The sequence below is a fragment of the Phocoena phocoena genome, chromosome 8 (genome assembly GCF_963924675.1).
Source record: "Phocoena phocoena chromosome 8, mPhoPho1.1, whole genome shotgun sequence".
Classification (NCBI taxonomy): Eukaryota; Metazoa; Chordata; class Mammalia; order Artiodactyla; family Phocoenidae; genus Phocoena; species Phocoena phocoena.
This window is the reverse complement of record NC_089226.1, coordinates 32,842,900-32,859,004: the sequence shown is the minus strand read 5'-3', so window position 1 is coordinate 32,859,004 and position 16,105 is coordinate 32,842,900. Positions and strand designations below refer to the sequence as shown.

The 16,105-nt window shown below is 42.2% G+C and overlaps 1 protein-coding gene across 3 annotated transcripts in view; it reads right to left on the bottom strand.

Annotated features, from left to right (window-relative positions):
• TRPC6 (transient receptor potential cation channel subfamily C member 6) overlaps positions 1–15,118 on the bottom strand; it is a 124,010-nt gene extending 108,892 nt beyond the window's left edge. For all 3 annotated transcript variants that reach the window (XM_065881320.1, XM_065881321.1, XM_065881322.1), the window contains exon 1: positions 14,949–15,118. In XM_065881320.1, the coding sequence (XP_065737392.1) occupies positions 14,949–15,118 (170 nt within the window). The remainder of the gene's footprint in view (positions 1–14,948) is intronic.
• Positions 15,119–16,105: the final 987 nt, after the last annotated feature.

The following is a 16,105-nucleotide window of genomic DNA, read 5'->3' as shown; positions in this document are numbered from 1 at the left end:
ATGTATATGTATAACTGAGTCACTTTGTTGTAAAGCAGAAACTAACACACCATTGTATAGCAATTATACTCCAATAAAGATGTTAAGAAAAAAAATAGATGAATGGATAAAGAATATGTGGTATATATACATAAAAAAAAGAGACACACCATTAATCCAAATGGCAGCTGGAGGAGTTGTTGATTCCTAAATGAAGAAGGGAAAGCAGATCCAAAGGTGATTTTTACACTTGTTTTTCCCCTGCTAGCACAGCAGCTTCCAAACTGCATACTCTTAACCAAGATCCAAGTCTTTGCTTTATGGTTATAGATGCTATTTCTTTCAAAGGACATAATAGATACTAGGATTCCCTCTGAATTGTAAACCACTACATATGTTTGTGATATCATAAGAAATCATGATATCACACATACTCTATTTGATTGATTTTATTTTTCATTTGATAAATGTGTCCTTATAAGGAAATGCGTCCTTGATTTTACTTGGAAATCCCTTATACTGCTGCTGAGTGGCTGTGTTCTAAGGTAACTGCCCTTATGGGTCAGAGAGTGAAGCCATACCTGTGTGGGTAGGTGGTAGGATCTCTGATTAAAATAGTAGACATACCTAATGTCAATGATACAGAAAAGAAGGAGATCCTAGGAAAAGAAATGGAGTTTGAGAGGCATATCTTACACTGGATAAAGGGAGGAGGGTGGTATTCCTTTGTCCATCTGGGCTAAGACTGACTTTTTTTTTTTTAACTTTTTTTAAGATTTTTATTGGAGTATAGTTGATTTATAATGTTGTGCTAGTTTCAGGTGTACAGCAAGGTGAATCAGTTATACATATACATATATCTACTCTTCTTCTTTAAGATTCTTTTCCCATGTAGGCCATTAGAGAGTATTGGGTAGAGTTCCCTGTGCTATACAGCAGATTATTATTAGTTATCTATTTTATATATAGTAGTTTGTATATGTCAGTCCCAATCTCCTAATTTATGGAACACTGACTATTAAGGGCTAGATTGTCTGTGGATGGTCTGAGAAGGGGAGGGAAGAATACTCTCTGCCAGTTGGATAAAACTTGGGGTTAGGCAGGGGTCAGTCCTTAGGAGACTCCACAAATGAGCTGAAAGACAGTTATAGCCAGCCAGGAGTTTTTCTCTGTATGTTAGTTATCTTTGGTTATTCCTAAGCATTTGACAAGTACTGATAAAGATACAGCCTCATCTCAGGTGAGCAGAAGGAACTTGAAGGGGAGAGTCTGGGGCTAGAGCTAAAAGGTGAGCGGCATGGTAGTGGCATAGTAATTAGTGACAGATGCCCCAGAAGAAGGTGAATCTAAGTGGACAGGCAGCTGGAATATAAGATCTGGGTATCTCCTTCTATGTGGACATTCACTCTTCTGTCTCCTTAAAGGACTCAGATGCTATTTTATGAAAAGAGCTGGCATCACGTTATTCCTTATTAGAATAAATACTGATGAGAGGATAATGTCTTTGTTGAGGAATAAATTAATTTACACCTTCTCTTTGCTAGATTCTATGCTAAGAGTAGAGAAATGAAGGACTAGAGGCATACAGTCTGGTAGAAAGAGATTTGTGAGCAAAACGTAAAACGGATGTTTAAATAGACATATTTATCAGACATAGGGAGGCAAAAATAATGGAGGGATAACAAGCACATAAAAATGTAATGTGATTCATAGGCTTGAGTCCATACTCTAACTTCAATCCTAAACTTTTTCAAGGGATTCATGTACTCTATCAGCAGTTGATGTCAGAAAACATTTTCTATCCTGCAGTCTGAATTTTTCATTCCCTTTTAATACATAAACAAATTCAAGCATATTTTATTTTGCCTGGAGAAAAGAAGGCTATGTTGGGGGAATCTATTTATCTGTGGTCTCTGACCTTAGGTTACCTCTCTTAAATCAAGAGTTCAAAGTCTGGGTCCTAGAGCTCATAGAGGGGTTTCATCCAAAACCATCCTGAGGTCAATAAAAATTTTAAAAGATCCATGACCCACTAAAACATTTTTTTAAAAGGTCACTTTTGTTTCATAATATGAATTAAAGTATACAATTAAGAATCTCTTTGGGTTTCTCCTGAGACCATGATTTAATGACCCTTGGAATCCCTTTTTGTCCATATCCATGTTTAAAGAGATCCTACCAGCAATGGAGCACTGACTTTGTATTAAAAACTACATTAATAACTAGAGAGTAAACAATGCTTCATGTAAAAGAAAAACCATAGTTCTTATAAGCGACACATTGCATAACCTGGGTATCAAAATACACTATGAGTATATTTTCTTATTTTAAAACTTACTCATTTGAATCTCTTATATTTTGGTTCATTTTTATATTTCTTACCTTTAGTGTTCTTCAATTTCAATATAATACATTTAAATGGGTTTATTTTTCTGTATCACACTAGTATTCTTGTACTTCATAAACATGAGAATGAATCACTTCTGGAAAATTATCATCCATTATCTATTCAAATGTTGCCTCTCCCTCATTCTCTCTATTTTCTCCTTCTGGAACTCCTACCTTTGTGTTTCTTAACTCAATAATGTTTATATTTTCCATTTATTTATGTCTCTGCATTCTAGGTATTATCATCGATTATACCATGGCTAATCTGCATTTTTAACCTTTCCATTGAGTTTTCATTTCAAAATTATATTTTTCACTTACAGGTTTTCTATCTGTTTTTTAAAAATAAGTCATTCTTCGTTAGGGTTTAACTTCTTTATATACTGCCAACATTTTATACATACCCATTTAATATATTCTCTTTCATGTTGCTATATTATCTCAAGCTATTAAGGATCCAATACTGCTGTTATGTCTCATGTTAACTCTCCCTCATGGACTGTACTGTCTGCTAACTTTTGTTCTTAGTTGATTGTTTCCTTGTGTGTTTTGTTATGTATTATAGTGAGCATATCTTTAGCAGAGATTGCTGTTTTCCTGAAAATCCTTGGCAGTCTAGATAGTTGGTACTACACTTTCAGAATGCCTTTCTGTTTTACTCTTCTAGGAGCCTCCGGAGTATTTTTCAACTTGAAGATTTCTAGGTCAGTTAGGTAGTGTAAAAAATAAAAGGAAAAATAGAGTCACATGATGTTCAGGCCCAAAGAATGAAATTCTTAGGGGAAGGTTCCTTTTCCTCTTACTAACAAAGTTTCTTGTTCTCACTCCGTGCTGATGGCATATTATGCTAGCCTAACTTTTCACTAAAATAAGGGTCCTGGTTTTATGCAGCGGACAGGGATGTCTCAGTTCCAACTCTCTGCCTCATCTGGAACCAAGGCCTTAGCTTTTCTCCATCTCACATGGACGTTAGACTCCAACCTCCTGGTCACCCAGATCCATAATCACTGGGGTAACCACAGCATCGGTTCTCAGGATATACTCTGGCTTTTAACTTCTTTGCTTTTGGCAAATGGTAATCCCTTTTATTTTTTGCAAAATTGGGTACCACATTAAAATCATTTAGATTATTTTATCCAGTACTGCTAGGTGTTTGTAACCGTAATTTTTTTAGAATATCTCAGTCTATTGTTTTGCCAGAGCTTTAGTTTACAGTTTGTTTCATTATTCATAATTAGTCTTTTCCAAGCAGAAATTTCAGTTGGACTATTTCAGATCTTGAGAATTTAGAAACACTTAACATTTTTTATGTCCAGAATTCTTCTCCATGTTCAGAAGGGATGGACTAGAGACATTTTTAAGTTCTAAATGAAGGAACTCCCTAACTCCTGGGATCCTCCTAGGACATGGACATTTCTTGCTAACCATCATTACAAACTGATCAAAATATATTGTATTAATTGATTTCCAATTAGAAGTTGAAAAAAGGGAGAATCTGAATCTTTTTCTTCTAAGCACCACTTCAAAATGTTACTTCTTACACTTAAGTTCTGAGAATATTTAATTGCTCTCAAACAAGATAATTTGCCACAATTTTCAGTAGTAAAAGCCTCACAAATATATATATAAATCATTCTACATAAGTGAACTATGACAATATTTTAGCAAGAGTCATAGAACTTATCCCACAGAATTGACAATTCGCAAAAATCTGTTATCTTACAAGGGAAAAAATCTCAGTGATTTGAGATAATGGCAGTACCCATATCTAAAGTATACTAGTGATTGCCACTTTCACAAATATTATGCCTCTCACTCTAGGAAAATATACAAACAATTGTTTAAATTACAAGTCAAAAGCATATAGAAGCTCTTATTTGTACTAACAGAGGGAAATAATTTTTTTTTTTTTTTTTTTTTTGCGGTACGCGGGCCTCTCACTGATGTGGCCTTTCCCGTTGCGGAGCACAGGCTCCGGACACGCAGGCCTAGTGGCCATGGCTCATGGGCCTACCCGGACCGGGGCATGAACCCGTGTCCCCTGCATTGGCAGGCAGACTTTCAACCACTGCACCGCCAGGGAAGCCCGAGAGGGAAATAATTTTCGTTCATTCTTTCTCATACATCACAGGTGTGAAGTACTATTGTTTACTGGTTAAAATTTTTCAGTTACTTGATTATTTAACTGGAAAAAATAAAAACCTTGCCAGAGTAAATAGTGATGAAAAGTAACTAAGAAGCTTTTGGAAATAATAGACTTGGACAAGACCAAAGTCTTACTTGGAAACATGGCTCACTCTTAAATTTACTATCATACCTCTGACATGACAGGGGGCGCTCAATAAGAATTGAAGCACATTAAAATATTTCTGTTCATCTCTCTACTGCCAAGGCCTATCCATTAAGAGTGATCTAGGGTTCGGCACAGGGTCTACGGAGTTGGGGTGTCGATGTGGTAGTTCTAAGCTGTGAGCTCTAGTCCGACGTGTTGGGTATAAGGCCTCTGCACATGGCTCCCTAGAGGTACCCAGTGTTCTGCCTATGCCTCTGGATGGTCTCAAGCTCAGCAGTGCATCTCCTCATTCAGTTGTCTCACTATCCCCATTGGTGTTCAAGGGCCCACGCTGATTTCCACAGTGCAGTGCTAACCATGGCAAGATGTGGCCAAATTGGTCTGCTAATGACAGCCTGTCCTCATGTGTCAAGGTCCTGAATGCTCTTCCTGCTACCTTGGGACTAAAGCATAATATCATCTAGATTTCCCTCTTAAAACTCAATTCTTGGGGGGACCTTGAAGATGGCGGAAGAGTAAGACGCGGAGATCGCCTTCCTCCCCACGGATACACCAGAAATACATCTACACGTGGAACAACTCCTACAGAACTCCTACTGAAGGCTGGCAGAAGACCTCAGACCTCCCAAAAGGCAAGAAACTCCCCACGTACCTGGGTAGGGCAAAAGAAAAAACAGAGACAAAAGAATAAGGACGGCACCTGCACCAGTGGGAGGGAGCTGTGAAGGAGGAAAAGTTTCCACACACTAGGAAGCCCCTCCGCGGGCAGAGACTGCGGGAGGCAGAGGGGGGAGTTTCGGGACCGCGGAGTAGTGCACAGCGACGGGTGCGGAGGGCAAAGCGGGGAGATTCCTGCACAGACGATCGGTGCTGACCGGCACTCACCAGCCCGAGTGGCTTGTCTGCTCACCCGCCGGGGCGGGCGGGGCTGCGAGCTGAGGCTCGGGTTTTGGTTTTGGACGGAGCTCAGGGAGAGGACTGGGGTTGGCGGCTTGAACATAGCCTGAAGGGGTTAGTGCACCACGACTAGCCGGGAGGGAGTTCGGGGAAAAGCCTGCACCGGCCGAAGAGGCAAGAGACTTTTTCTTCCCTCTTTGTTTCCTGGTGCGCGAGGAGAGGGGTTTAAGAGCGCTGCTTAAAGGAACTCCAGAGACGGGCGCGAGCCGCGGCTAAAAGCGCGAACCCCAGAGACGGGCGCGAGCCGCGGCTGAGGGCGCGAGCCCCCGAGACGGGCGCGAGCCGCGGCTGAAAGCGCAAACCCCAGAGACGGGCGCGAGCCGCGGCTAAAACCGCGGACCCCAGAGACGGGCGGGAGACGCTAAGGCTGCTGCTGCCGCCACCAAGGGGCCTGTGTGCGAGCACAGGTCACTCTCCACACCCCTCTTCCGCGGAGCCTGTGCAGCCCGCCACTGCCAGGTTCCCGGGATCCAGGGACAACTTCCCCGGGAGTACGCACGGCGGGTCTCAGGCTGGTGCAACATCACGCCGGCCTCTGCCGCAACGTCACGCTGCCTCTGCAGCCGCAGGCCCGCCCCGCACGTAGTGCCCCTCCTACCCCCATCCCCCAACCCCCGGCCTGAGTGAGCCGGAGGCCCCGAATCAGCGGCTCCTTTAACCCCGTCCTGTCTGAGCGAAAAAACAGACGCCCTCCAGCGACCTACACGCAGAGGCAGGGCCAAATCCAAAGCTGAGCTCCTGTGAGCTGTGAGAACAAAGAAGAGAAAGGGAAATCTCTCCCAGCAGCCACAGAAGCAGCGGATTAAAGCTCCACAATCAACTTGATATACCCTGCATCTGTGGAATACCTGAATAGACAAGGAATGATCCCAAATTGAAGAGGGGGAATTTAGGAGCGAGATCTATGATTTTTTTCCCTTTTCCTCTTTTTGTGAATGTGTACGTGTATGCTTCTGTGTGAGATCTTGTCTGTATACTCTTGCTTCCACCATTTGTCCTAGGGCTCTATCCGTCCATGACTTTTTTTTAAAAATTCTTTTTCTTAATAATTAAGTTTAATTGTAATAACTTTATTATACTTTACCTTCGTTCTTTCTTTCCTTCCTTCCTTCCCTCCTTTAGACAACGAATCACCCCAAATTGAGGAGGTGGTCTCAGGGAGCAGGATTTATGATTTTTCCCCCTTTACCTCTTTTTGTGAAGGTGTATGTGTATGCTTCTGTGTAAGATTTTCTCTGTATAGCTTTGCTTCCAACATTTGTCCTAAGGTTCTATCCGTCCCTTTTTTTTTTTTCTAAATATTTTTTAATTCAATAACTATATTATACTTTATTTTATTTTTACTGTATCATCTTTCTTTCTGTCTTTTTTCCTTCTTTCCCTCCTTCCTTCCTTCCTCCCTCCCTCCCTCCCTCCCTCGTTTCTTTCCTTCTTTGCTTCTTTCTTCCTTCCTTCCTTTCCTCCTTTCCTTCTTTCTTTACTCATACTTCTACTAATTCTCCCTACTTTTTCTCCCTTTTATTCTGAGCTGTGTGGATGAAAGGCTCTTGGTGCTCCAGCCAGGAGTCAGGGCTCTGCCTCTGAGGTAGGAGAGCCAACTTCAGGACACTGGTCAACAAGCGACCTCCCAGCTCCACATAATATTAAACGGTGGAAATATCCCAGAGACCTCCATCTTAACACCAGCACCCAGCTTCACTCAACGACCAGCAAGCCACAGTGCTGGACAACCTATGCCAAACAACTAGCAAAACAGGAACACAACCCCACCCATTAGCAGAGAGGCTGCCTAAAATCATAATAAGGCCACAGACACCCCAAAACACACCACCAGACATGAACCTGCCCACTAGAGAGACAAGATCCAGCCTCATCCAGCACAACACAGGCACTAGTCCCCTCCACCAGGAAGCCTACACAACCCACTGAAACAACCTTAGCCACTGGAGACAGACATCAAAAACAACGGGAACTACGAACCTGCAGCCTGCAAACAGGAGACCCCAAACACAGTGAGATAAGCAAAATGAGAAGACAGAAAAACACACAGCAGATGAAGGAGCAAGATAAAAACCCACCAGACCTAACAAATGAAGAGGAAAGAGGCAATCTACCTGAAAAAGAATTCAGAATAATGATAGTAAGGATGATCCGAAATCTTGGAAGTAGAATGGACAAAATGCAAGAAACAGTTAACAAGGACCTACAAGAACTAAAGATGAAACAAGCAACGATGAACAATGCAATAAATGAAATTAAAAGTACTCTAGATAGGATCAATAGCAGAATAACTGAGGCAGAAGAACGGATAAGTGACCTGGAAGATAAAGTAGTGGAAAGAACTACTGCAGAGCAGAATAAAGAAAAAAGAATGAAAAGAACTGAGGACAGTCTCAGAGACCTCTGGGACAACATGAAACGCACCAACATTCGAATTATAGGGGTTCCAGAAGAAGAAGAAAGAAAGAAAGGGACTGAGAAAATATTTGAAGAGATTATAGTTGAAAACTTCCCTAATATGGGAAAGGAAGTAGTTAATCAAGTCCAGGAAGCACAGAGGGTCCCATACAGGATAAATACAAGGAGAAACACGCCAAGACACATATTAATCAAACTGTCAAAAATTAAATACAAAGAAAGCATATTAAAAGCAGCAAGGGAAAAACAACAAATAACACACAAGGGAATCCCCATAAGGTTAACAACTGATCTCTCAGCAGAAACCCTACAAGCCAGAAGGGAGTGGCAGGACATACTGAAAGTGATGAAGGAGAATAGCCTGAAACCAAGACTACTCTACCCAGCAAGGATCTCATTCACATTTGATGGAGAAATTAAAACCTTTACAGACAAGCAAAAGCTGAGAGAGTTCAGCACCACCAAACCAGCTTTACAACAAATGCTAAAGGAACTTCTCTAGACACGAAACACAAGAGAAGGAAATGACCTATAGTAGCGAACCCAAAACAATATATAAAATGGAAATAGGAACATACATATCGATAATTACCTTAAATGTAAATGGACTAAATGCTCCCACCATAAGACACAGATTGGCTGAATGGATACAAAAACAAGACCCTTATATATGCTGTCTACAAGAGACCCACTTCAGAACTAGAGACACATACAGACTGAAAGTAAGGGGATGGAAAAAGATATTCCATGCAAATGGAAACCAAAAGAAAGCTGGAGTAGCAATTCTCATATCAGACAAAATAGACTTTAAAATAAGGACTATTAAAAGGGACAAAGAAGGACACTACATAATGATCAAGGGATCGATCCAAGAAGAAGATATAACAATTGTAAATATTTATGCACCCAACATAGGAGCACCTCAATACATAAGGCAAATACTAACAACCATAAAAGGGGAGATCGACAGTAACACATTCATAGTAGGGGACTTTAACACCCCACTTTCACCCATGGACAGATCATCCAAAATGAAAATAAATAAGGAAACACAAGCTTTAAATGATACATTAGACAAGATGGACTTAATTGATATTTATAGGACACTCCATCCAAAAACAACAGAATACACATTTTTCTCAAGTGCTCATGGAACATTCTCCAGGATAGATCATATCTTGGGTCACAAATCAAGCCTTGGTAAATTTAAGAAAACTGAAATTGTATCAAGTATCTTTTCCGACCACAACGCCATGAGACTACATATCAATTACAGGAAAAGATCTTTAAAAAATACAAACACATGGAGGCTAAACAATACACTACTTAATAATGAAGTGATCACTGAAGAAATCAAAGAGGAAATAAAAAAATACCTAGAAACAAATGACAATGGAGACACAACGACCCAAAACCTATGGGATGCAGCAAAAGCAGTTCTAAGGGGGAAGTTTATAGCAATACAAGCCCACCTTAAGAAGCAGGAAACATCTCGAATAAACAACCTAACCTTGCACCTCAAGCAATTAGAGAAAGAAGAACAAAAAAACCCCAAAGCTAGCAGAAGGAAAGAAATCATAAAAATCAGATCAGAAATAAATGAAAAAGAAATGAAGGAAACAATAGCAAAGATCAATAAAACTAAAAGCTGGTTCTTTGAGAAGATAAACAAAATAGATAAACCACTAGCCAGACTCATCAAGAAAAAAAGGGAGAAGACTCAAATCAATAGAATTAGAAATGAAAAAGGAGAAGTAACAACTGACACTGCAGAAATAAAAAAAATCATGAGAGATTACTACAAGCAACTCTATGCCAATAAAATGGACAATCTGGAAGAAATGGACAAATTCTTAGACATGCACAACCTGCCAAGACTGAATCAGGAAGAAATAGAAAATATGAACAGACCAATCACAAGCACTGAAATTGAAACTGTGATTAAAAACCTTCCAACAAACAAAAGCCCAGGACCAGATGGCTTCACAGGTGAATTCTATCAAACGTTTAGAGAAGAGCTAACACCTATCCTTCTCAAACTCTTCCAAAATATAGCAGAGGGAGGAACACTCCCAAATTCCTTCTACGAAGCCACCATCACCTTGATACCAAAACCAGACAAGGATGTCACAAAGAAAGAAAACTACAGGCCAATATCACTGATGAACATAGATGCAAAAATCCTCAACAAAATACTAGCAAACAGAATCCAACAGCACATTAAAAGGATCATACACCATGATCAAGTGGGGTTTATTCCAGGAATGCAAGGATTCTTCAATATACGCAAATCTATCAATGTGATAAACCATATTAACAAATTGAAGGAGAAAAACCGTATGATCATCTCAATAGATGCAGAGAAAGCTTTCGACAAAATTCAACACCCATTTATGATAAAAACCCTCCAGAAAATAGGCATAGAGGGAACTTTCCTAAACATAATAAAAGCCATATATGACAAGCCCACAGCAAACATCATCCTCAATGGTGAAAAACTGAAAGCATTTCCACTAAGATCAGGAACAAGACAAGGTTGCCCACTCTCACCACTCTTATTCAACATAGTTTTGGAAGTTTTAGCCACAGCAATCAGAGAAGAAAAGGAAATAAAAGGAATCCAAATCGGAAAAGAAGAAGTAAAGCTGTCACTGTTTGCAGATGACATGATACTATACATAGAGAATCCTAAAGATGCTACCAGAAAACTACTAGAGCTAATCAATGAATTTGGTAAAGTAGCAGGATACAAAATTAATGCACAGAAATCTCTGGCATTCCTATACACTAATGATGAAAAATCTGAAAGTGAAATCAAGAAAACACTCCCATTTACCATTGCAACAAAAAGAATAAAATATCTAGGAATAAACCTACCTAAGGATACGAAAGACCTGTATGCAGAAAATTATAAGACACTGATGAAAGAAATTAAAGATGATACAAATAGATGGAGAGATATACCATGTTCTTGGATGGGAGGAATCAACATTGTGAAAATGACTCTACTACCCAAAGCAATCTACAGATTCAATGCAATCCCTATCAAACTACCACTGGCATTTTTCACAGAACTAGAACAAAAAATTTCGCAATTTGTATGGAAACACAAAAGACCCCGAATAGCCAAAGCAATCTTGAGAACGAAAAAAGGAGCTGGAGGAATAAGGCTCCCTGACTTCAGACTATATTACAAAGCAACAGTAATCAAGACAGTATGGTACTGGCACAAAAACAGAAAGATAGATCAGTGGAACAGGATAGAAAGCCCAGAGATAAACCCACGCACATATGGACACCTTATCTTTGATAAAGGAGGCAGGAATGTACAGTGGAGAAAGGACAGCCTCTTCAATAAATGGTGCTGGGAAAACTGGACAGGTACATGTAAAAGTATGAGATTAGATCACTCCCTAACACCATACACAAAAATAAGCTCAAAATGGATTAAAGACCTAAATGTAAGGCCAGAAACTATCAAACTCTTAGAAGAAAACATAGGAAGAACACTCTATGACATAAATCACAGCAAGATCCTTTCTGACCCACCTCCTAGAGTAATGGAAATAAAAACAAAAATAAACAAATGGGACCTAATGAAACTTCAAAGCTTTTGCACAACAAAGGAAACCATAACCAAGACCAAAAGACAACCCTCAGAATGGGAGAAAACATTTGCAAATGAAGCAACTGACAAAGGATTAATCTCCAAAATTTACAAGCAGCTCATGCAGCTCAATAACAAAAAAACAAACAACCCCATCCAAAAATGGGCAGAAGACCTAAATAGACATTTCTCCAAAGAAGATATACAGAATGCCAACAAACACATGAAAGAATGCTCAACATCATTAATCATTAGAGAAATGCAAATCAAAACTACAATGAGATATCATCTCACACCAGTCAGAATGGCCATCATCAAAAAATCTAGAAACAATAAATGCTGGAGAGGGTGTGGAGAAAAGGGGACACTCTTGCACTGCTGGTGGGAATGTGAATTGGTTCAGCCACTGTGGAGAACAGTATGGAGGTTCCTTAAAAAACTACAAATAGAATTACCATATGACCCAGCAATCCCACTACTTGGCATATACCCTGAGAAAACCAAAATTCAAAAAGAGTCATGTACCAAAATGTTCATTGCAGCTCTATTTACAATAGCCAGGACATGGAAACAACCTAAGCGCCCATCATCGGATGAATGGATAAAGAAGATGTGGCACATATACACAATGGAATATTACTCAGCCTTAAAAAGAAATGAAATTGAGCTATTTGTAATGAGATGGATAGACCTAGAGTCTGTCATACAGAGTGAAGTAAGTCAGAAAGGAAAAGACAAATACCGTATGCTAACACATATATATGGAATTTAAGGGGAAAAAATGTCATGAAGAACCTAGGGATAAGAGAGGAATAAAGACGCAGACCTACTGGAGAACGGACTTGAGGGTATGGGGAGGGGGAGGGGTGAGTTTTGACAGGGCGAGAGAGAGTCATGGACATATACACACTAACAAACGTAGTAAGGTAGATAGCTGGGGGGAAGCAGCCGCAAGGCACAGGGATATTAGCTCGGTGCTTTGTGACAGCCTGGAAGGGTGGGATGGGGAGAGTGGGAGGGAGGGAGACGCAAGAGGGAAGACATATGGGAACATATGTATATGTATAGCTGATTCACTTTGTTATAAAGCAGAAACTAACACACCAGTGTAAAGCAATTATACCCCAATAAAGATGTTTAAAAAAAAAAAAAAAAAAAAGAGTGATCTAGGATTCCTGAACAAAGGGAGAAAAATACTTATTCTCTAAATAGTAGATGATGTAAAAACTAGGTAAATGAATAAGGCAGTAAACCACATTTGAAGAAAGCATTGGGGAAACTTTTCAGGACAACTTGCAATTATTGTTTTATTTAGTCTGTCTCACTACTAACATATAGCCACAAGTGTTTAAAATCAAATTATTTTCCCCACACAGTAACAAGTGACTATAGAATGATTAGGTGATAAAGAGAAAAAAAAAAGATTTTGTCTATGGAACAGTCTAATTTTTAAAAAGCAATATAGCTTTTATAAGTTGCTTAACTTACCCACAGGAAACATTACCAAACATAACCCTCAGGCTTAAGGGTAGATCTTAAGTCTAAGTCAATGAAAACGTCCATCTATGTTTCAAACATACCCTTAAAACAAATTTGAAAGTAGCTGCATTCAGAATATCCAGAATTTATTTATTTATTTTTATTTTTTCTTGGCATATATCTCCTCGCTACTCAAAGTATGCTCCACAGACCAGCAGCCTCTACATCTTCTCAGAGATTGTTAGAAAGGCAGAAATTTGGGCTGCACCTAGACCCTACTGAATCAGAATCTGCACTTTAACAAGCTCCATAAGTAATTCATATGCCATTAAAATTTGAGAAGTTCTGTAGTAAAAGGCACAGAAATATTTTCTAATTTAACGTCAAGTACAAGATTTCTTTTGAGGGTGATGTTCTGGAATAACATAGTGGTGATGGTTTCCCCAACTCTGGGCATATACTAAACACCACTGAACTGTACAACTTAAATAGATATATTTTATGAAATGTGAAATATATCTTAATTTTTTAAAAAAGAAAAAAGTAAGTAACAGTAAATGCTTTCAAACCATACAGCACGTAGATGAATGGAACCAGTTCCAATTTTTTTTTTCTTTTATCTAGGGGAAAAATTAGATGCACCATTTCCCGGGGCTCAGTTCTTATTGGGAAAGGGATCTACAGCAAGCCTTGACTCTGGGCAGCCCTGACCAATGATCTGAAGGTGCACCCATCCATCCTGCCCCCCATCCCCCGAGAGTCACACACACACACACACGCACACACACACACACACATACACACCTCTACAGCTGCTAACAGAACTGCTACTGAGAACTGCTTTCCTCGGGAAACCGCATGCGGATGGATGTGACATGTCAAGAAACCGTACTGCCCAATCAACTAAAGGAGCAAAGAGGCAGACACGCTATCTGCCAGCTGCACTTGTGGTCCCAGGCGTGTGGGGGAGGGGAGACTTCCTCATTCCGTCCTCTGCTTGCCCCTGCTACCCATCCCCCGCCAAAAAAGAAACTCCAGATTCTTAAATAATATCTCGTAGTCACTCAGGGTCCACAGCAGACGACCTTCTTCAGCTTCTACAATTATCAATTTCCGGCCCGCACCTGTAACAGGCTCGCCTCGCCCGTACGCCCTTGGTAAAAGCTTCGCGCTATGGGTGTGAAAGCCTAGAGGTTCTATTTCTCCTATTTAACCCGGAGAACCGGAGGCTGGGGAGAGGATGCCTGGGGTAAGTGCACCCCCTCCCACGCGCCCCTTCGAACTTTGCTGCCGTCTGGTAGCTGAGGACCTGTGGGCGCCCCCTTAAGGGCTACGGCGGGGAGTGTTTAGAGGGCGGGCGGGCGGGTTCTCGAGTTCCCCCGGCAGAAGCGCCGAGCTGCGCCCAGGACCGAGAGTTCTGGTCATCCCTCCCACAGATGCTAAGAGTCACTGGGGACGCAAATTTGAATCAGTCCCCCGCCCAGACCATGCCTTTGGCGCAGCGACACAGGGTCTCTTTGAGGGCGCCCGATTACTTGGGACTAAAGAAACCGACATACACCTATCACCTGTAGTGGCGTCGGTACCCCACGGTCTCACTCTCTCGGGCAAACCTACCCATGCGTGCTCGCCCGGAGCAAACCTTAGATCCGCGCGCGCCCTCCTCTCACTCGGGTCTCAGCCCGGTTCGTGCGGCCCTGGGAAGGCAGACGCGTGCGGAGACGCGCGCGTAGCCCCGGGTCTTCTCCGGCGAGCGCACACTTCCCGCCTGCAGCGCCCCCGGCCCGCCTGCAGCGCCCCCGGCCTGCCCGCAGCGCCCGCACTCACAAGCAAGGGTAGTAGCCGTAGGGAGGCAGGGGGGGCTGCGGCCAGCCGTCGTCTCCCACCTCCGAGTCCATGAGCAGATAGTCTTGGCTCTCGTTGCGCCGCGCGCGGGCCCGGGTAGCCACCCCGGGAGAGCCTCCCCTCCCGGGCCCGAACGCTGGGCTCTGGTTCATGGCGGGAACGCCCGACTGGCCGGGATCCAGCTCCTGGGGGAGGCGCCTCGGCAGTTCCAGCGGGGACCCGGTGCGGAGGGGTCCGCGTCACCTGCCGGACTGGCCCGCGGCAGACTGGTGCTCAGAGGGTGAGGGTGAGGCGAGGAGCGCAGACGCCCTGAGAGATGAGCTCCGCGAGCGGCTCACCCGCTGGCCCGGGGAGAAGTCACCACGCAGCGGGTCGCAAAGGGGACCTTTTCTGGGGTGCGTCCGGGGAGGCGGCCGGGGCTCCCGGACCGAGCGAGCGCAGGCGGGGCGGCGGGTGGCAGCGGAACCTGAGAGCTGAGAGCAAGGGAGACAGAGCTGAAGAGTTACTATGTCAACCGAGACTCTACAGCCGTCGGCTCCCGCCTTCTTCCCCCGCATCCTCCGTCATGATTCCACCTTTAAAGGGATCGGAACGACGTTCCAGAAAGCAGCCAAAGCCTGTCGTGTAGCCACAACTTTCAGGGCCAAGATGAACCTAAAGTAGGTGGAGCCACACATGCACTTTTTGTGTGTGTGTGTGGGGGGGGGGGGGGCTAAGAGTTTGCTTATTTAGAAACCATACAAATTAAGAACTTTCTAGGAAGCTTCTCTTAAGACTCAAAGAACTCTTTTTTAAAAGAGACAGGAGCCTCTCCTTTCTCCTGTCTGCCTTCATTTCTTAGGACATTTTCTCTCCCACTCCCAACCCCCGAAGTTATAACTCTTCACTTTAAAATGAACAACATTATGTGTTCCCAATGCCAAATGTTCCCAGTTCCTGAGCAAATCAACAAAAATAGGCATTTTCCGATGATACCAATAGAGGCCACCAACCTGCTTACTTCAGAGAAAAACTTTCCTTCCATCATTGCAAATGCCAGAATTATCTCTCTGCCAGATGTTTCCCACATTTCCGAACTGTTTTTAATTTTAAGACAGTTTTAAATTCAGATTTAATCTTCATACATGTGCAAAGTAAAA